Here is a 21504-nt window from a genome sequence, read left to right on the forward strand (position 1 = left end):
AGCTGTTTAGGTACTTTACATTAAACATGGCTGAAAACGTAAACAATGAGGGAATGGAATTTCAAGGTTTTGATGCTAATACCAATGTCATGGACCTGGTGAAAACATTAATTATGAGGATTAGTGAACTCGAAAAAAAAGTAGAGAATCTAGTGATAAAGGATGTATCAGGAAATACGGAAACCACCATACAGAGTCTAATCCAGTCCAGTGAAACAGCCAATGAAGAGATTAGGAATTTGAAGAGGGAAAATGTTGAACTGAGGAGGAAACTTGAAGAGAGTACTAATAAAACGGAGAAGGTGAGTAATGTATTAGAAGAACATAAGGCAAAGTGGGCACACGTAGAAGAAGAACAGAAAGAAGTGGTCAGCTTAAGAGAGATCATCCAGGAAGAAAGGGAAATGAACAAGAAAGAAATGGAAGAAAATGTAGTGAAAATACTGAAGAAAAAAGAGAAAATAGTGAGAGAAACTGTAGAAAGGAACAGATGTGTGGTAGTATTTGGAAACAGGGAAGAGGAAGAAAAGGTTAGGTTCGCAAGACTCGAGAGAGACACGAACATGGTGAGAGGAATATTAGGCAAGATTGACCCCGAAGGAGACAAGTGGGTAAAAGAAATTGAGGAAGTAAGGAGGATAGGGCCTTATAAGAAAGGGGAAACAAGACCAATGAGAGTCAAGTTTACATCAGAAAGTGTAATAAATGAGATACTTAAAGTGACCTGGAAATTAAGCAAAGAGGCGGGGATGGAAAATATTATAATAAGAAAAGATCTGAATGAAGAAGAAAGAGAAGTTTTAAAATCATTAAAGGAAGAAGTAAAGGAAAAAAATGATAAGAGGACAGAGGAAGAACGTAATACTTTTTTTTGGAGAGTATTGGATATGAAAGTAAGGAAATGGTATTTAAGGAAATAGAAGTGAAGGAAACTAGGGGGGATGGTTGTGAAAGATCAGAAGTTGAGGAAGTGGTACAGACAGAGAGTAGGAGAGAAGAGGGTACTAATAATGTCAAAAATAATTTGAAGGTGATATATACTAATGTTGATGGTTTCATATCAACAAGGATCGAAATTAATGATTTCTTGAGAGAACATGAACCTGATGTCATGTGCTTTGTAGAGACCAAATTAAGAGAAGATATTGATGTTCGTTTGGGAGATGGTAAATACAAACTGTGGAGAAAAGACAGAAAAGAAAAAAAGGGAGGAGGAGTGATGATAGCAGTGAAGAACAACATAAATGTAGATACTGTAGAATTGGGAGAAGGCAGGGCTGAAGTGATATATATGAAATTAGAAACTGGAGAGAATGTTAAGAGAGATATGGCGGTAGTGTATGTTCCCCCAAAGACGAGAGCATGGAAGGATGACGAATACCATGAGATGTTGTCAGATATGGCTAGCTACTTGCAAAAAATAATTGAGAAAAGCAATAATATAATTTTGGTGGATGACTTTAATTGTAAAGAGGTGAACTGGGAGGAATGGTACTCGGGAGGCGGCGAGGATTTGTGGGGCACTATGTTATTAAATATAATAATGAATAATGTGATGACGCAATGGGTCAAAGAAGAGACACGGTTTCGAGGTGAGGACACACCAGCAAGGTTAGATTTACTGTTCACCAAAGAACCCGATGTAATAGAATCATTGGAATATCTCTGTCCTTTGGGAAAAAGTGATCACGTGGTCATTGAGTTCCAGATGTTAATAGGAAACGTCGAGCCAAGAGACGAGCTTCATAGACAGGGAAGATACAACTTTGGCAAAGCAAATTTTACAGGCTTGAGAAACTTTTTTGAAAATGCGGATTGGAGAAAATTCAGAGAAACAAGAGAGATACAGAGGAAGTGGGATATCTTTCTAGACCTCTATAATTTGGGAGTGGAAAAATTTGTACCAAGAGTAAGAGGGAAAGAAAACAGGAAAAAGGAGTGGTTCAATAGAAGGTGTATGATAGCCAAAAAAGAGAGAGATAAGGCGTGGAACAATTGGAGAAAGAGAGGTAACGACAGAACAAAGGAAGAATATAAAAGAACAAGAAACGAATACACAAGAATACGTAGGGAAGAAGAAAGGAATTTTGAAAAAGGTGTAATTGACAAATGCAAGGATGAACCCAAATTGTTTTATAGATTTGTTAATGGTAAACTGAAACAAAAGGAAGGAATCACCAAGCTGAAAGTAGATGGAGAGGTCTTTAAGGATGCGGCAATGCAAGCAGAAATAATGAACAAACGTTTCCAGTCAGTTTTCACTAAAGAAAAGGAGATTGTGGAAGGGGAGGGAGTGATTAGAAATGTTCTGGTGATGAAAGATATAAAAGTGGAGGTGCAGGAAGTGTATAAATTACTGGAAACTCAAGATGTAAGGAAAGCCCCAGGACCTGATGGAATTTCTAATTGGGTACTGAAGGAATGCAGAGAACAACTGGCGGATAAAATTCACAGCTTAATTGTATGCTCACTGGAAGAGGGGAAAGTGCCAAAAGAATGGAAGAGGGCAAATGTGGTACCAATTTACAAGGGAGGAAACAGGGAAGAACCCCTGAATTATAGACCAGTGTCTCTAACCAGCATGGTCGCAAAATTGTGTGAGAGAATCCTGAAAGACAGATGGATAAAATATCTGGAAGAGATGAATATTTTGACTGAATGTCAGTTTGGATTCAGAAGTGGAAGGTCATGTGTTTCAAACTTGTTGAGCTTTTACTCAAGAGCGATTGATGTGGTACAGGAGAGAGATGGTTGGGTGGATTGTGTGTACTTAGACTTAGAGAAGGCCTTTGACAAGGTACCTCATAAGAGACTAATGTGGAAACTAGAATATATAGGAGGACTAAAGGGGAAACTTCTGGAATGGATGAGAGACTTTTTGAGAGACAGACAAATGAGGACAGTAATAAAGGAAAAGATGTCTGGATGGAGGGAAGTAACAAGTGGAGTCCCTGAAGGCTCAGTGTTGGCGCCAGTAATGTTCCTGATTTACGTAAATGATATGGTAGATGGAGTGAACAATTATGCGAGTCTGTTTGCTGATGATGTAAAGATCTTGAGGAAGATAGAGGTTGAGGAGGATTGTAAAATACTGCAGGAGGATTTGGATAGGATACACAATTGGAGCCGGACGTGGGAAATGAAATTTAATGTAAAGAAATGTAAAATATTGGAAATGGGTAAAAGTACCAGGAGACCTTCACTGAATTATTTTTTGGGTAATGAATTAATCACAAAAAGGAGAGAAGAGAAAGATTTGGGAGTGCTGGTCCAAGATAGTTTGTCACCAGAAAAGCACATTAACAAGATAGTTGGAGAGACTTATAAGCTCTTGACTAACATAAGAGTAGCATTTCATTATATGGATGAGGAAATGATGAAAAAATTGATAGTGGCCATGATCCGCCCCAGGTTAGAATATGCAGCGGTAGTGTGGTGCCCACACAAAAAGAAAAATATAAACAAGATTGAGAGAATACAAAGAACAGCAACCAAGATGGTCCTCAGTCTGACAGACCTGTCATACAGAGAGAGGCTGGAAAAACTGGATTTGCCTTCGTTAGAGGAAAGGAGAAAGAGGGGAGACATGATTGCGGTGTTCAGGACCATGGTGGAAGTAGATAAAATTGACAAAGAAGATTTGTTTGTATGGGATAAGAGAGCAACAAGAGGACACGGAATGAAATTGAAAAAGTCAAGCTGCTTGAAGGATATCAAGAAATATAGCTTTCCTTACAGAAGTATAGACTTATGGAATAGCCTGGACAAAGAGATCGTCCAGTCTAAAAACTTAAACGAGTTTAAAGTTAAATTCGACTTATTGAGAAACAGCGACGGAAACCCACGAGCATAGTACATTCCGTGTATATCACAATTAGGTATATTCTTAAATATTTGGAACGACTTAGACAAAGAGGTGGTGCATGAGAAAAACATTCATGTGTGTAAAGGTAGACTTGATAAATGTGGACATGGAGACAGGACAACACGAGCATTGCTCAATTCCTGTATACTACAAATAGGTAAATACAAATAGGTAAATACACACACACACACACACACACACACACACACACCGCTCGCTGGTGCAGTGGTAACGTTCCCGCTTGCCAACTGGTGGACGGGAGTTCGCGCCTCGCTCAGGTTGCGAAAAGTTTCACTGACGATGTGGGTGGTTACTGTCCCCCTTGAGCAAGGGGACGGGTGTGCGTGTGTGAAGGTCACAGCCTTGCCCTTAGATCGGACTATATGAGCTCTCAGCTCCATTCCGGGAGGGTAAAAGCTGACAATCACGACCATCACGACCATCAAATGATCCTGACCGACCCGGTGAATTACACACACACACACACACACACACACACACACACACACACACGAACGAACGCCACAACGGACGGATGTGTCTCTCAACAGCTGCCAGGCCCAGGCTGCATACCTGAAGTAGTTTCCAGGAATTATGTTTATCCTGTCTCCTATGGTTTTGTTTTAAGTTTAAAATATTGTAAGTTAATATAGACTACCAAAAATGTAAAGATTTATTGGGAAGAATATACATGAATGTTTTGTAGTATTTTTCGGTAACAGCTGTTTTTGCTAACCAACATCCAACATGGCTGAAAATGTAAACACAGAGGGACTCGAATTTCCAGGATTTGATAGAAACACTAATATCATGGATCTAGTTAAAACATTGATAATGAGGATTAGTGAACTTGAAAAGAAAGTGGAGAATTTAGTGTTAATGGACATGTATGAGAATACGAAGATTACTATACAGAGTCTGATCCAGTCCAATGAGACGGCGAATGAGGAAATCAGACATTTGAAGAGAGAAAATATTGAATTGAGGAGGAAACTAGAAGAGAGTACTAATAAAACAGAGAAGGTGAGTAGTGTATTAGAAGAACATAAGGCAAAGTGGGCACACGTAGAAGAAGAACAGAAAGAAGTGATCAGCTTAAGAGAAATCATCCAGGAAGAAAGGGAAATAAACAAGAAAAAGATGGAAGAAAATGTAGTGAAAATACTGAAGAAAAAAGAGAAAATAGTGAGAGAAACTGTAGAAAGGAACAGATGCATGGTAATATTTGGAAACAGGGAGGAGGAAGAAAAGGTTAGATTCGTGAGACTCGAGAAAGACACGAACCTGGTGAGAGGTATATTAGGCAAAATTGACCCCGAAGGAGACAAGTGGGTAAAAGAAATTGAGGAAGTAAGGAGGATAGGGCCTTATAAGAAAGGGGAAACAAGACCAATGAGAGTCAAGTTGACATCAGAAAGTTTAGTAAATGATATACTGTACTCAAAATAACCTGGAAATTAAGCAAAGAGGCAGGGATGGAAAGTATTATAATAAGAAAAGATTTAAATGAAGAGGAAAGAGAAGTTTTAAAATCGTTGAAGGATCAAGTAAAGGAAGAAAATGATAAGAGGACAGAGGAAGAATGTAATACTTTTTTTTTGGAGAGTAATGGATATGAAAGTAAGGAAGTAGTATATAAGGAAATAGAAGCGAAGGAAACTAAGGGGGATAGCTGTGAAAGATCAGAAATTGAGGAAGTGGTACTGATGGAGAGAAGGAGAGAAGAGGGTATAAAAAGCATTAAAAGTAATTTAAAGGTGACATACACTAATATTGATGGTTTAATATCGGCAAAGCTTGAAATTAATGATTTCTTGAGAGAATATGAACCTGATGTCATGTGCTTTGTAGAGACCAAATTAAGAGAGGATATTGATGCTCATTTGAGAGATGGTAAATACAATCTGTGGAAAAGAGACCGAAAAGAAAAAACGGGAGGAGTGATGATTGCAGTGAAGAACAACATAAATGTAGATACCGTGGAAATGGGAGAAGGCAGGGCTGAAGTGATATATATGAAATTAGAAACTGGAGAGAATGTTAAGAGAGATATGGCGGTAGTGTATGTTCCCCCTAAGATGAGAGCATGGAATGATGACGAATACCAGGAGATGTTGTCAGATATAGCTAGCTATTTACAAAAAATAATTGAGAAAAACAATAATATAATTTTGGTGGATGACTTTAACTGTAAAGAGGTGAACTGGGAGGAATGGTACTCAGAAGGCGGTGAGGATTTGTGGGGCACTATGTTGTTAAATATAATAATGAATAATGTGATGATGCAATGGATCAAAGAAGAGACACGGTTTCGAGGTGAGGACACACCAGCAAGGTTAGATTTACTGTTTACCAAAGAACCCGATGTAATAGAATCATTGAAATATCTCTGTCCTATAGGAAAAAGTGATCATGTGGCCATTGAGTTCCAGATGATAATAGGGAACTTCGAGCCAAGAGACGAGCTTCATAGACAGGGAAGATACAACTTTGGGAAAGCAAATTTTATAGGATTGAGAAACTTTTTGAAAATGCAGATTGGAGAAAATTCAGAGAAACAAGAGAGATACAGTGGAAGTGGGATATCTTTCTAGACCTTTATAATTTGGGAGTGGAAAAATTTGTACCAAGAGTAAGAGGGAAAGAAAACAGGAAAAAGGAGTGGTTTAATAGACGGTGTATGATAGCAAAAAAAGAGAGAGATAAGGCGTGGAACAATTGGAGAAAGAGAGGTAACGACAGAACAAAGGAAGAATATAAAAGAACAAGAAACGAATACACAAGAATACGTAGGGAAGAAGAAAGGAATTTTGAAAAAGGTGTAATTGACAAATGCAAGGATGAACCCAAATTGTTTTATAGATTTGTTAATGGCAAACTGAAACAAAAGGAAGGAATCACCAAATTGAAAGTAAAAGAAGAGGTCTATAAAGATGCAACAATGCAAGCTGAAATAATGAACAAATGTTTCCAATCGGTTTTCACTAATGAAAAAGAGTTTGTGGAAGGGGAGGGAGTGACTAGAAATGTACCGGTGATAAAAGACAGAAAAGTGGAGGTACAGGAAGTGTATAAATTACTGAAAACTCAAGATGTAAGGAAAGCCCCAGGACCTGATGGAATTTCTAATTGGGTACTGAAGGAATGCAGAGAACAACTGGCGGATAAAATTCACAGTTTAATCGTGTGTTCTCTGGAAGAGGGGAAAGTGCCACAAGAATGGAAGATGGCAAATGTGGTACCAATTTATAAGGGAGGAAACAGGGAAGAACCCCTGAATTATAGACCAGTGTCTCTAACCAGCATGGTCACAAAATTGTGCGAGAGAATCCTGAAAGACAGATGGATAAAATGTCTAGAAGAGGTGAATATTTTGGTTGAATGTCAGTTTGGATTCAGAAGTGGAAGGTCATGTGTTTCTAACTTATTGAGCTTTTACTCAAGAGCGATTGACGTGGTACAGGAGAGAGATGGTTGTGTGGATTGTGTGTACTTAGAGAAGGCCTTTGACAAGGTACCTCACAAGAGACTAATGTGGAAACTAGAATATATAGGAGGACTGAAGGGGAAACTTCTGGAATGGATGAGAGACTTTTTGAGAGAGAGAGACAAATGAGGACAGTAATAAAGGATAGGATGTCTGGATGGAGGGAAGTAACAAGTGGAGTCCCTCAAGGCTCGGTGTTGGCGCCAGTAATGTTCCTGATTTACGTAAATGATATGGTAGATGGAGTGAACAGTTATGCAAGTCTGTTTGCTGATGATGTAAAGATCTTGAGGAAGGTGGAGGTTGAGGAGGATTGTCAAATGCTGCAGGAGGATCTGGATAGGATACATGATTGGAGCCGGACGTGGGAAATGAAATTTAATGTAAAGAAATGTAAAATATTGGAAATGGGTAAAAGTACCAGGAGGCCATCACTGAATTATTTGTTGGGTAATGAATTAATCACAAAAATGAGAGAAGTGAAAGATTTGGGAGTGCTGGTCCAAGATAGTTTGTCACCAGCAAAGCACATTAACAAGATAGTTGGAGAGACTTATAAACTCTTAACTAACATAAGAGTAGCATTTCATTATATGGATGAGGAGATGATGAAAAAATTGATAGTGGCCATGATCCGCCCCAGGTTAGAATATGCAGCGGTAGTGTGGTCCCTACACAAAAAGAAAGATATAAACGATTGAGAGAATACAAAGAACAGCAACCAAGATGGTTCCCAGTCTGGCAGACCTGTCATACAGAGAGATTCTGGAAAAGATGGATTTGCCTTCCTTAGAGGAAAGGAGAAAGAAGGGAGACATGATTGCAGTGTTCAGGACCATGGTGGGAGTAGATAAAATTGACAAAGAAGATCCGTTTGTATGGGATAAGAGAGCAATAAGAGGACACGGAATGAAATTGAAAAAGTCAAGCTGCTTGAAGGATATCAAGAAATATAGCTTTCCTTACAGAAGTATAGACTCATAGAATAGCCTGGAGAAAGAGATCGTCCAGTCTAAAAACTTAAACGAGTTCAAAGTTAAATTTGACTTATTGAGAAACAGCGACGGAAGCCCACGAGCATAGCACATTCTGTGTATATCACAATTAGGTATTTTAGGTAAATACATAAATATTTGGAATGACTTGGACGAAGAGGGTGTGCATGAGAAAAACATTCATGTGTGTAAAGGTACTGTAGACTTGATAAATGTGGATTTAGAGACAGGACAACACGAGCATTGCTCAATTCCTGTATACTACAAATAGGTAAATACACACACTACTGTCGCCGTCAGAGTCGGGGCTCTTCCTGGATTGTGGGGAAATAATCGGTGAATCAGCAACGAAGAAAAGTCCCGCCTATCTGTGATAATATGAATGAGTGCTTGAGTGGTGGTCCTGTCGGACAGTAGTTAAAAAAAAAAACATGGTTTCAGTCATAAAAGGAACAAGATATAATGAAAATAGAAATCTCCAAATGGTTGATTCTTGGCGGAAAGGGACGGTGAATTGTTTACAATCGGCGAGAGAGAGTTCAAAGGCTTCTCTGAAGAGGATGTGTGAAATGGTAGTATTAAGTTGAACCAAACAAGAATAGCAGGTGTAGAAAAAGCAGCGGAGAGGAATGTCCAGGAGATAAAAAAGGAGATAAAAAAGGTATGGGCAGTAATTAGAGAGTTATAGGATCGGACCATAGAGCAGGAAAACGAGATCAAAAGTCTGCGAAATAAACTGGAAAAAATTTTTACACGTAGTGACGAACAAGAAAGAGAAGTTACTGAATTAAATGTGAGCAATGAATCAGCCTCAAATGAAATAAAACAGCTTAAGAGGGAGAATAAGAGGTTGGAAGAAGAAAGAGACAGGATGAAAAGCAAACTAGATGAGTATGAATCCAAGTCAAGAATACAGGACGAGCACATTAAAGAAATCAAGGAGCAACATAAGGGATGGAATAAAATTCAGGAAGAGGAAAAATGTAAGTTTGGAAGAGATTATAGAACAACAAAGCAAGGAGAAGGTGGAGAGAGAAGTGGTTGGGGTGCTGAGAAGTAGAGAATCTTTAGTTAGGGATGTAGCAGATAAGAAAAAATGTGTTATAATTTCAGGAATTAAAGAAAAATATATGATAATAAGATCAGAAAGAGAAGAACTGATTAAGGTTAAAGAAATATCAGTAGTCATGGAGGAAAGCACTGAAGCTCAAGAAGAGATTGAAGAGGTGTTTAGGTTAGGAAAGCACGAGGAAGGAGGGGCAAGGCCATTGAAGGTAAAGTTTAAGTCTCAGGCAACAGTAAACGAAATTATCAGTAGAACGTGGAAATTATCAGACAAGGAAGGGCTCAAAAATGTTTGGATAAGGAGAGATGCAAATGAGGAAGAAAGAGCAAAAATAAAGGAGTTAGTAAATGACGCAAAGGTAAAAAACGAACAGAGAACAGAGGAAGAGAAGACAATGTTTTATTGGAGAGTTATGGATCAGAAAATAAGGAAGTTGTACCGGCGGAAAGAAGGACAAAATAGGGTATAAAAAACATCAAAAACAATTGGAAGGTGGCATATACTAATGTTGAGGGTTTAATATCAGCAAGGCTAGAAATCAATTATTTTTTGAGGGTACATGAACCTGATGGTATATGCTTTGTAGAGACCAAATTAAGAGAAGATATTGATGTTCATATGGGAGATGGTAAATACAAACTGTGAAGAAGAGACAGAAAAGAAAAAACGGGAGGAGGAGTGATGATAGCAGTGAAGAACAACATAAATGTAGATAGGAAATGGGAGATGGCAGGGCCGAAGTGATAAATATGAAATTAGAAACTGGAGAGAATAGCAAGAGAGATATGGCAGTAGTGTATGTTCCCTCTAAGACAAGAGCATGGAGTGATGATGAATACCAGGAAATGTTGTCAGACATGGCTAGTTATTTACAGGAAATGATTGAGAAAAGCAACAATATAATTTTAATGGATGACTTCAACTGTAAAAAGGTGAACTGGGAGGAATGGGACTCAGGAGGCATTGAAAATTCGTGGGGCACTGCATTATTAAATATGACAATGAACATTGTGATGATGCAATGGGTCAAAGAAGAGACACGGTTCTGAGGTGAAGACACACCAGCAAGACTAGACTTACTGTTTACCAAAGAACCTGATGTAATAGAATCCTTGGAATATCTGTGTTCTATTGGAAAAAGTGATCATGTGGTCATTGAGTTCCAGATGATAACAGGGAACGTGGAGCCAAGAGACAAGCTTTATAGGCAGAGCAGATACAACTTTGGGAAAGCAGACTTTACAGGATTGAGAAAACTTTTCGATAATGCAGAGTAGAGAAAATTCAGAGAAACAAGAGAGATACAGAGGAAGTGGGATATTTTTCTAGGCTTCCAAAATTGGGGAGTGGAAAAATTTGTGCCAAGAGTAAGAGGGAAAGAAAATAGGAAAAGGAGTGGTTTAATAGACGGTGTATGATAGCAAAAAAAGAGAGACACAGCATGGAACAATTGGAGAAAGAGAGGTAACAACAGAACAAAGGAAGAATATAAAAGAACTAGAAATGAATACACAAGAATACATAGAGAGGAAGAAAGGAATTTTGAAAAAGGTATAATAGACAAATGTAAGGATGAACCCAAACTGTTTTATAGATTTGTCAATGGCAAACTCAAACAAAAGGAAGGAATCACCAAACTGAAAGTAGAAGGAGAGGTCTATAAAGATGCAGCAATGCAAGCAGAAATAATGAACAAATGTTTCCAATCAGTTTTCACTAATGAAAAGGAGTTTGTGGAAGGGGAGGGAGTGACTAGAAATGTAGTGATAAAAGATATAAAAGTGGAAGTACAGGAAGTGTATAAATTACTAGAAACTCAGGCTGTAAGGAAAGCCCCAGGACCAGGTGGAATTTCTAATTGGGTACTGAAAGAATGCAGGGAACAACTGGCAGATAAGATTCACAGTCTGACTGTGTGTTCCCTGGAAGAGGGGAAAGTGCTTCAAGAATGAAAGAGGGCAAATGTGGTACCAATTTATAAGGGAGGAAACAGGGAAGAACCCTCGAATTATAGACCAGTGTCCCTAACCAGCATGATCGCAAAATTGTGCGAGAGAATCCTGAAAGATAGATGGATAAAATATCTGGAAGAGATGAATATTTTGGCTGAAAGTCAGATTGGATTCAGAAGTGGAAAGCCATATGTTTCCAACTTGTTGAGCTTTTACTTAAGAGCAATTGACATGCTACAGGAGAGAGACGGTTGGGTGGATTGTGTGTGTTTAGATTTGGAGAAGGCCTTCGACAAGGTACCCCTTAAGAGACAAATGTGGAAACCAGAGCATATAGGAGGACTGAAGGGAATCCTCCTGGAGTGAATGAGAGACTTTCTGAGAGACAGACAAATGAGGACAGTAATAAAGGACAGGATATCTGGATGGAGGGAAGTAACAAGTGGAGTCCCACAGGGCTTGTTGTTGGCGCCAGTAATGTTCCTGATTTACGTAATTGATATGGTAGATGGAGTGAAGAGTTATGCAAGTTTGTTTGCTGATGATGCAAAGATCTTGAGGAGGGAAGAGGCTGAGGAGGGCTGTAAAATGCTGCAGGAGGAGCTGGATAGGTTACATGATAGGAGCCAGATGTGGGAAATGAAATTCAGCACAAAGAAATTCAAAATATTGGAAATGGGTAAAAGTACCAAGAGGCTATCACAGAATTATTTGATGGGTAATGAACCAATCACAAAAGCGAGAGAAGAGAAAGGTTTGGGAGTGCTGGTCCTGGATAGTTTGTCACCTGAAAAACATATTAACAATACAGTTAGACAGATTTATAAACTCTTGACTAACATAGGAGTGGCATTTCATTACATGGATGAGGAGATGATGAAAAAAATTGATAGTGGCAATGATTTGCCCCAGGTTAGAATATGCAGCAGTAGTGTGGTCCCCACACAAAAAGAGAGATATAAACAAGATTGAGAGAATACAAAGAGCAGCAACCAAGATGGTCCCCAGTCTGGCAGATCTGTCATACAGAGAGAGACTGGAAAAGCTGGATTTGTCTTCCTTAGAGGAAAGGAGAGAGAGGGGCGACATGATTGCAGTGTTCAGGACCATGATGGGAGTAGATAAAACTGACAGAAGATCTGTTTATATGGGATGAGAGAGTAAAAAGAGGACACAGAATGAAACTGAAGAAACCAAGCTGCTTGAAGGATATCAAGAAATACCGGTATAGTTTTCCTTATTGATGCATAGACCTGTGGAATAGCCTGGACAGAGATTGTCCAGTCTAAAAACTTAAATGAGTTTAAAGCAAAATTTGACTTATTGAAAAACAGTGACGGGACCCCCCGAGCGTAACTCATTTCCTGTATATCACAATTAGGTAAACACACACACACACACACACACACACACACACACACACACACACACACACACACACACACACACACACACACACACACACATCATTGCTCATGTCAGCAGCTTCCACTTTCACAGTATTCTAAGCATTTCTTTTAATGTTTCCACTTTAGTATGTATTTTTTTTGTACAGTAGTCTTTAAGGTCCTGAAAGTAATAAAGGGAGTGTTTTGTTAACTGACCTTAAACATCTTATGTCCTTTGGCTGCTGATGGACTTATTTGTTGTACTTTAATGCATCGTAATGATTTCAGTAAGTTATTTTGTATGTGATTACTCGTATATTATGCATGATCTCAATGACATTATTCTCCCTTCTTTTTTTTTTTAACTCATTATCCCACAAGGTTCCTGTAAGAGGGATTGTGCTGGAAGAGTAGTACAGTTGGCGCAATGGAAGTCTGGACCCTCTATTTTGCACCATATATTTGGTAGTGTCCAATAAATATTGTAGGAAAATTCTTGTAGTCGGTGGATTTTTTTTCTGGTGGCTTCTAGCAACTTTACAGGCTTAATACCACATGCTGTGAGTTTATGAGCTAAGTGCCTGCCTGACTTTGGATGGAAGAGCACGTCAGATTTTCTTGTCCTGTCTGGCCCTTGTTAATTTCAAAGCTCTGTGTTCACACCCTCATCTGCCTTAGTGAATCATTGGAGATGGGTCCCAAGCCACTAACTGATGTAGAAAAAGACCGAATTTTAACTATGAGAGAGGAAAATGTAAAAATTAAGGAGAGGCTTCAGTGCAGCAGTATGGCTGGGGATCTTGAAGTCTTTCTGAAGTTGATGCTGTATGGTTCTTTCAGACACATCTTTCAGCAATTCTGGGTACATATCTTTCAGTTGTCTAGCAGTCAAATGTGGGTCTTTTATCACAGCTTGCTTCAGTAGCCTGTCTGTAGTTGGTGATGTCTTCCTTTTAGGTCCTAGCCTGTCTTTTTGTTGGGGAATTGTGTTTTTTGGCAGATGGCGGGCAGCAGCGAGGAGTGCCATAACGGTAGATTTTCCTCGCCCGGTTCAAATACAAATATCCTTAATTTTTACATTTTCCTCTATCATAATTAAAATTCAGGCTTTTTCTACATCAGTTAGTGGCTTGGGACCCATCTCCAATGATTCACTAAGGCAAAGGAGGACGTGAAAACGAGAGCTTTGAAATTAACAAGGGCCAAGCAGGACAAGAAAATCTGACGTGCTTTTCCATCCAAAGTCAGGGAGGCACTGAGCTCATAAACTCACAGCATGTGGTATTAAGCCTGTAAAGTTGCTAGAAGCCACCAGAAAAAAAATCCACCGACTACAGGAATTTTCCTACAATATTTCTTGGACCCTACCAAATATATGGAGCGAATTAGAGGGTCCAGACTTCCATTGCGCCAACTGTAAGTGTACAGCCTTCCACCTGTCGATTTATAGTCATGAAGCTCATTGGTCCCTATCCAGGGGTTCCCTTGTTTATTAACTTTTGAAAATGCCCACTTCTGTCCAGTACAGGTACTGAGTGAGGACAGTGGGTGCAAATTGGTTTATTGAAACTGATAGATTTGTGAGTTGACCCATTAGCTCCCAGGGTTTCCATATGAGGGATTGTGGTGGAAGGTACTAAGTGTAGTGCCCTCGCCTGTCGGCTCACAGTCACAAAGCTCATAGGTCCCTACCCAGGGGTACTTCTTGTTTACTAACTTTTGAAAATGCTCACTTCTGTCCAATACAGGTACTGAGGACACTGGGCACAAATGGGTTAAAGAAACTGATAGATTTGCCTGTGCTTAACCCATTAGTTCCTAGGGTTTCTCTGTGAGGGATTGTGCTGGAAGGGTACTAAGCATACTCCTCTCTGCCTATCAGCTCATAGTTGTGAAGCTCACAGGTCCCTACCGCAGGGTTCCCTTCTTTCTTTATTAATTTTTGAAAATGCCCAGTTCTGTCCCATACTGAGGACATTGGGCACAAATGGGTTAATCTTTTCTTCCTAGTTTTTCTTCCTATATTTACCATTCTGCATGGATATTGTACTTCTTGTGTTGTTTTAGCTTTCTTTCATTCAGTATTCTTTATTCCTGCCATTTATTTATTTATTTTTTATGTTTATTGAAATCAGATCTTGTATGTGGATTTTGTCTCATCCCATCCATAGATGGGAAAAATGATGATGATGATGATGAAACACTGTAGAACAACACTGCTTTCTCGTAGTATTAAGATTGCCTTGCTAGTTGAGGAAATGGAGAGAAGAGTTGACTGGTTGAGCAAACAGTGTGTAAGTTATGCAGCCCCCAACCTTGATGAAGGGATGCACTGTATATATGTCTACTATGGTTTTGAAGAGCAAAATATGTGTATGGATATTATGGTATTCACAGATTTTCATGGTATTTTGCAATAATCATGAAGAGACTTAAAGTTTGCAGGTACAGTACCATGCAAGAGTGATTAAGATAGCTGTACATTTTACATTTGCATTACAGAGAGTGCATTGAGAGCTGTCCAGAGGGGACATATGGGTCAGAGGAAGGAGAGTGTCGTAGTTGCTCTGCTACTTGTGCTGCCTGCACTGGCCCTGCCCAAAACCAGTGCCTGTCTTGTCCCTCTGCTCTCCTCTACGTCATGCACCTTGGACTTTGCCTCCACACCTGCCCTCAGGGTTACTATGCAGGTTTGTCACATTAATTAATATCTGATTTGTTTTTACTATACATACATTTGGAAAAGCAGTGTACTGTGCTTGTGTAGGTCACCATTGTGCTCTTGGCCTTATCATCTCATGTAGCATTCTTGTCAAATCCCTTACTCTGTAGTGTCTTCTTAGCAACTCGTCTCAATTTCTCTTTGATCTGTCTGTGTGAGATCTTGCAATGCTGGGATGCTTGGCAGCCCTCCCCTTCTCCACCAGGAGCTTCCAATAGCAGGTGACAGCCTTGTCCATGAAGGATGCAGACAAGTCACTGCTAGCCAGATTCAGGTCCCTCTCCTAAATAAGGTTTATCAGTTGTTCAGCTCCAATGAGGATCCCATGCAACATTGGCATGTCCAGCATCAGCATGAGCTCTTCCTCGCCCTCCTCCTGAACATGCACATACTCCTTCTGCATGTTAATAAACTCATTGTTGGAGAGCCCATATTTGTGTCTCTCCAACACTATCTGGACATTTTGTTTGCCCATGTCCTGGAAACCAGCCTCATGTGCCATGTTCATGATGTCCCACTGCACCCCTTTGTTGATGTTCTCCACCTTCTCCTCGCTTCCTGGGAACCCAATGACCCAGTGAAGGAGTGGGCGCACTGTGGCCACAACTTGTGCCGTGTATCATTCATTGTTGAAGTTTACACCTCATTCTATACAGCATTTATGTTGTTAATTGTACAATAGATATCGGCACCCTCCCAAAACTGCTGTATGCTGTCATGCTTACAGGAGTTGGTGGCAGCCAGCACCTGCTGCACAGTGCATCATAGGTACAGAGCTTTAAATGTAGTGATGACTCCCTGGTACATTGGCTGTAGTATAGCGGTAATGTTGGGGAACCAAAAGGGGACTTTGATTTTCTTTGCCCAGTCACCCATGCAGACAAGGTGGTGCGTTGCATTGTCAGCAATGAGCTGGAAGTTGCTGGTGACATTTTTCCATGGCATACAGTAGGCATGGAGAGTTGGAAACAAGTAGGATCAACATAACACTGAGGTCAGCTTAACCTTTGCATTGGACTTCCAAATTACATCAAGGTTCTCTTTGATGTAACCTGTCAGTGTGGTGGAAATTCCTGTATGGTACACTAAGCACAGCTTCAGCTTTAAGTGACACTTTAAGGAGTGTCACATGGTCCTATTCAGGCTTAAAACCCAGTGCCTCCTTGTCGTTCACTGCCAGGAATGTCTTCAATGACATTCGCGTCCAGTACTATACAACCCTATTTCATCAGAATTGATGAATTGTTTGGGGCTGTACCTGCCATCCTCATTGCGCACCTTGAGCTCCTTGGGGACACCACTGCTGCTGTTTGGTTGGCGCTGGTGGCCTCGCCAGTGAGCGACTTGTGCCACAGGGCAGCCCATCCCTTGTGGCAATCAAACCACCCTTGACTTGCCTTGAACACCTCATCTGACTCCAACTGTAGCTTTTTCTTCATGCTGGACCACAGGGAGAGAACCTTGGTGCAGATTAAGCTAGGCCCTAGCAGTATGTCCCTTTGGTTCAGGTTTTTCTCCTTACCGTCCTCTTCTGCTCTTTTGTCCTACCTCTCTCCTTGCTATTTCTGTGTTTCTTCCAGCCTTTATTTCCACCTCTACTCCCACAGTGCCATATAGCTATATTATGGCTTGGTGCTGATTCTTCATTATTCATTCCTTCCTTCCTTCCTTCCGTCCATTTATCCATCTCCCCCATCACTGGGTCCCTAGCCTTTGTGATCCTCTTAGCACTAAGGGAGGATACCTGTTGCCCTGCAGCTAACACATCAGTAGACCTCTTGATGATGGTAGAGATGGTTGATTGGGGTATCTGCAGCATGTCAGTGATGCCACTAGGCCTCTGTCTACCTTGATGCCACTTCATAATATCTAGCTTCGCTTCAAGGGTGATGCTTTTGCTTAAGCACTTCACCTTCCCCTTGCCAAAAGCACCACGTTTCCCACAAGGGATAGTACCTCAGCCAGACAATATCATGGACTTTCAGCTATTTCACACACACACACACACACACACAGACACACACACAGACACACACACACACACACACACACACACACACACACAGGGAGTCATCAGATGCAGACGTCGGACATCGGCGCTCCGTACCAAAACAACACGGCCAGTGGCAATTACCTAAATTAGTATCTTTGAATGAGTCAAGCTCTGTACCAGGTTAGACTAAATGATTTTTCATTATTAAAAGGTAAAGAAATAATAAGTTTAAATAAGACTGGTTCAAACAACAAAGAACCACGATGCGTTGAGTCAGCTGGGTTTGTTTATACTACAGCAACACGGGGAAAGCGTGCATACTTTGTAAGTACATACTCTGTTCATTTAGTATTACAAAATGGATACATACTTCAGTAAAACAAATTTGGAAAAGAAAAGGGATAAAAGTAAAAAGCAAAATGATGATTTCTACCAAGAACTGGTTGAAGTGGAGACTCACAATAGACTGGTTGAACGTGTACACAAACTAGAAATGGCTTTCAAAAATGAAATTGATGAAATAAAGAAGCAAATGCACTTGCAAAGGGAAGAGATAGAAAAACTAGGAAGGGAGGCCAGTAAGAAAGACACAATCATCAGTGAACTAACAGTGGAATTGAGTACGCTTAGGAAGAAAGTGAGTGAAATGGGAAGTACAGTAGTCAGTCACGAGAGTGTTATGGAAGAGTTAAAAAATGACACAGAGACAATTAGACAAGCAAGCAGTCTTGTGGACCAGAGCAGTGGTATTGAGGAGAAGATAACACAGGTGAATGAAGCTGTGCAAAGCTACAAAAATTATGTAGAAACCACGTATGCTGAAATGGTGAAAGTAAAGAAAGACTTAGAAACAAGGGTGGAGGAAAAAAGCATTAAAAAGGAAGTGAAAAGAATAATCCAAAACAATCCAAAGTTAGTCAGAGATTCAGTAGAAATAATTAAATCAATAGTGATCACTGGTATAGAAGAGGAAGAAATTAAAAACAAGATCACTAGAGACAAAAAGGAGATGGCAAATGTAATGAGCTTACTGAAAGAAGTATCAGAGGAAATCTGTAGTAAAGACATAGAGGAACACAAAAGGTTAGGGAAATACGAGAAAAGCAAGACAAGACCTCTAAAGGTGACTTTCCAGAGTGTAAACACTGTGGAAGAGATACTAAAAAATGCAAAGAATTTTATGGAAAAAGAGGAGTTCAAAAATGTATGGATAAAAAGATGCCTAACACAAGAGGAACTGGAATTACTGAAAGAGAAAAGGGAGGAAGCAAAAACAAAAAATGAGGGAAGATCAGAAGAGTACAAGAAGAAATTTTTTTACAAAGTAATAGGATTGCAGGTACGAAAGTGGTACACAAACAGGATGGAAGAAAAAGGAGGAAGTTAGTAGAACCATGTCATGACAAGTATATAAACAAGATGATAAAGTTGATGTACTCAAATGTGGATGGAATGGTATCTAAATTACTAGAGATGAATGATTATGTCAGAGAAAATGAACCACAAATAATATGCCTAACTGAGACAAAATTAACACCAAGGATATCCAATGACATACTAAACTTAGAGGAATACAATATATGGAGAAGAGACAGAAATTTAAAAAAAGGAGGAGGAATTATAATATTAACTTAGAAAAATCTAGAAGTCAATGAAATAAACCTAGATATACCATCACAAGTAGAACTGATTGCAGTAGAGATTGACACATCTCAAGGTAAAGTAATTGTAGCCAATTTGTATATGCCACCCAGATCAAACACATGGGAAAGAGACGAATATGCGGACCTGGCAGAGAGTACAATTCAGAGTATAAGATCCTTGCTACATAAAATGGAAGAGAAATCGGAAAGAATTATGCTAACTGGAGACTTCAATACAAATATAAATTGGAATACTCTAGATATAAATAGCCAAGAAAGCTGTTGGGATCAAAAGCTCCTGGATCTCGTACAAGAGTTTTTCTTAACGCAACATGTGAGGGAAACCACTAGAAAAAGAGGACTTGATGTACCTTCAGTGCTAGATCTAATATTTACTAGGCAAGAAAATGACATTGACAGTTTAATATATCACCCTCCACTCGGCAAAAGCGATCATGCAGTACTAAATTATAACTTCAGGGTAGCATATGACATAGTAAACAGCAATGACAGTTACAAAAAGAGCCTAAACTATAAAAAGGGAAATTATCAAGACCTAAAGAAGTATTTCTTAGAAGTTGATTGGAAAAATGAGCTTAGAGGACAAGATTTAAATGCTGTATATAAAAAATTTTGTGAATTTTATGAAATAGGAGTCCAGAAGTACATCCCACAGCACAAAGAAGCAGATAAGAAAATACAGAAATGGTTCAATACAGAATGTAAAAAATCAAAAGAAAGAAGAGATTTGTTGTGGAATAGATACAGAAGACACAGTAGTGAAAGGGCATATAATAATTACAAACAGGCAAGAAACAACTATACAAGAATAAGGAGGGAAGCCCAAAAACAGTTTGAGGAGGATATAATAAATAAAAGTAGTGATCAACCAAAGCTGTTTTACAGCTATATCAGAAGCAAAACCAAAGTAAAAGATATAATACAATCCATTACGGACAAGGGAATCATTTATACACAAGAGAAAGAATGAATTTGGGACAGTGTGTAGGAGGAGGAAGCTGAAAGTTAACGTAAACAAAAGTAAAGTTATGGTGTTTGAGAGGAATGAAGTCACAGAGTGTGCAGTGAGGTTGGATGGTGAGGATATGGAGAATGTGAGTGCATTCAAGTACTTGGGTAGTGTGATGAGTAAGGATGGAACTTTGGGGGATGAAGTACCGTATTTCGCGGCATGTAAGACGCAGCATTGTGAAAGACGCACCCTAATTCTGGCAGGGCAGTTCTGTGAAAAAAAAAGTTTGCCCCAACCAAGACTGCAGTAAGGTTTCTTGATAAGAGCCATTACCACACAGATACACACTCACCTTTCAGAATCTATTCATTACTGATCATCAGCCTTTGGTTTCTTTTTTTATATACAAAGAATGGTACAGGAAAAGAAAACAATGCCCCTTCTTGACAAAACGTAACTGATATGAGCCACTATCACTTAGATACAACACTCACCTTTCAGAATCTATTCAGTACTGCTCATCATCCTTTAGTTTCTTCTTTTATGTACAAAGAATGATACAGGAAAAGAGAAAACAAAACCCCATCTTAACAAAACGTGACTTCAAACCACGAGGCCATCTCAACTTTGTTGATAAAAATGTATCAGTAAACTGATCTAAACACTGTTTTTAATATTTTATGAATTTAAAACCACAAATGAAGTCAATAAACTCTATTCTTTCATTCACTGACGAAAACATGAAATACAATGAATGTTCACATCAGTTCATTTATCCTAAAAGAACCCCGTCATAGTCCACACCTGTTACGGAATTTCCTCACATTGCCTTGACTCAAGCACAATATCAGACGACTACCATCATTAATCATGCACTCTAACTAACCTGTAATTACCTCCACAAATAATATAAAAAGGTAGCACTTGTAAATACACAAATTACAATGTTTTACAACCAAAGTTCAATATAGCAAGGCTGCTTGGGAACAGGATAGACAGCTGTTTTTACTCTCTTCTCTCAGTATCACTCCTTCACTGTCAGCTATGTTTGCCTTGCAGCATCAACAATTAAAAATGTATGCTTCACTGATCATAATTTACTATAAACATTCATTTCAAAACATACTATGGTGAAAACATCCATTGTTACACCTTAGTAACACTGCTGCCTCCCAGTCGCTAGACAGCAGTCTCTACCCCTTCCTCTCAGTATCACTTCCTCACTGTCAGCGATGTTTCCCTTGCAGCATCAACAGTTAAAAATACGTTCTTCACTGATCACAATTTACTAAAAACAGACATTCATCTCAAAACATGTCGAGAATGGTGAAACTATCCCTTAGCAACACTGCTGCATCCCAAGCGCTAGACACTGGCTCAACCCTCATCTCCCAGTATCACTCCCTTACTGTCAGCTCTT

At 39.4% G+C, this 21504-nt stretch overlaps 1 protein-coding gene across 1 annotated transcript in view; it reads left to right on the top strand.

The window, feature by feature from the left end:
• Positions 1-21504, top strand: part of LOC145393552 (furin-like protease 2) — a 758736-nt gene that overhangs the window by 650114 nt on the left and 87118 nt on the right. Inside the window, exon 21 of the mRNA XM_080267702.1 lies at positions 15256-15443. Coding sequence (XP_080123828.1) covers positions 15256-15443 — 188 coding nt within the window. The remainder of the gene's footprint in view (positions 1-15255; positions 15444-21504) is intronic.

Source organism: Coenobita brevimanus, chromosome 24, assembly GCF_032717465.1.
Source record: "Coenobita brevimanus isolate Jiangsu-jjx chromosome 24, ASM3271746v2, whole genome shotgun sequence".
Lineage (NCBI taxonomy): Eukaryota > Metazoa > Arthropoda > Malacostraca > Decapoda > Coenobitidae > Coenobita > Coenobita brevimanus.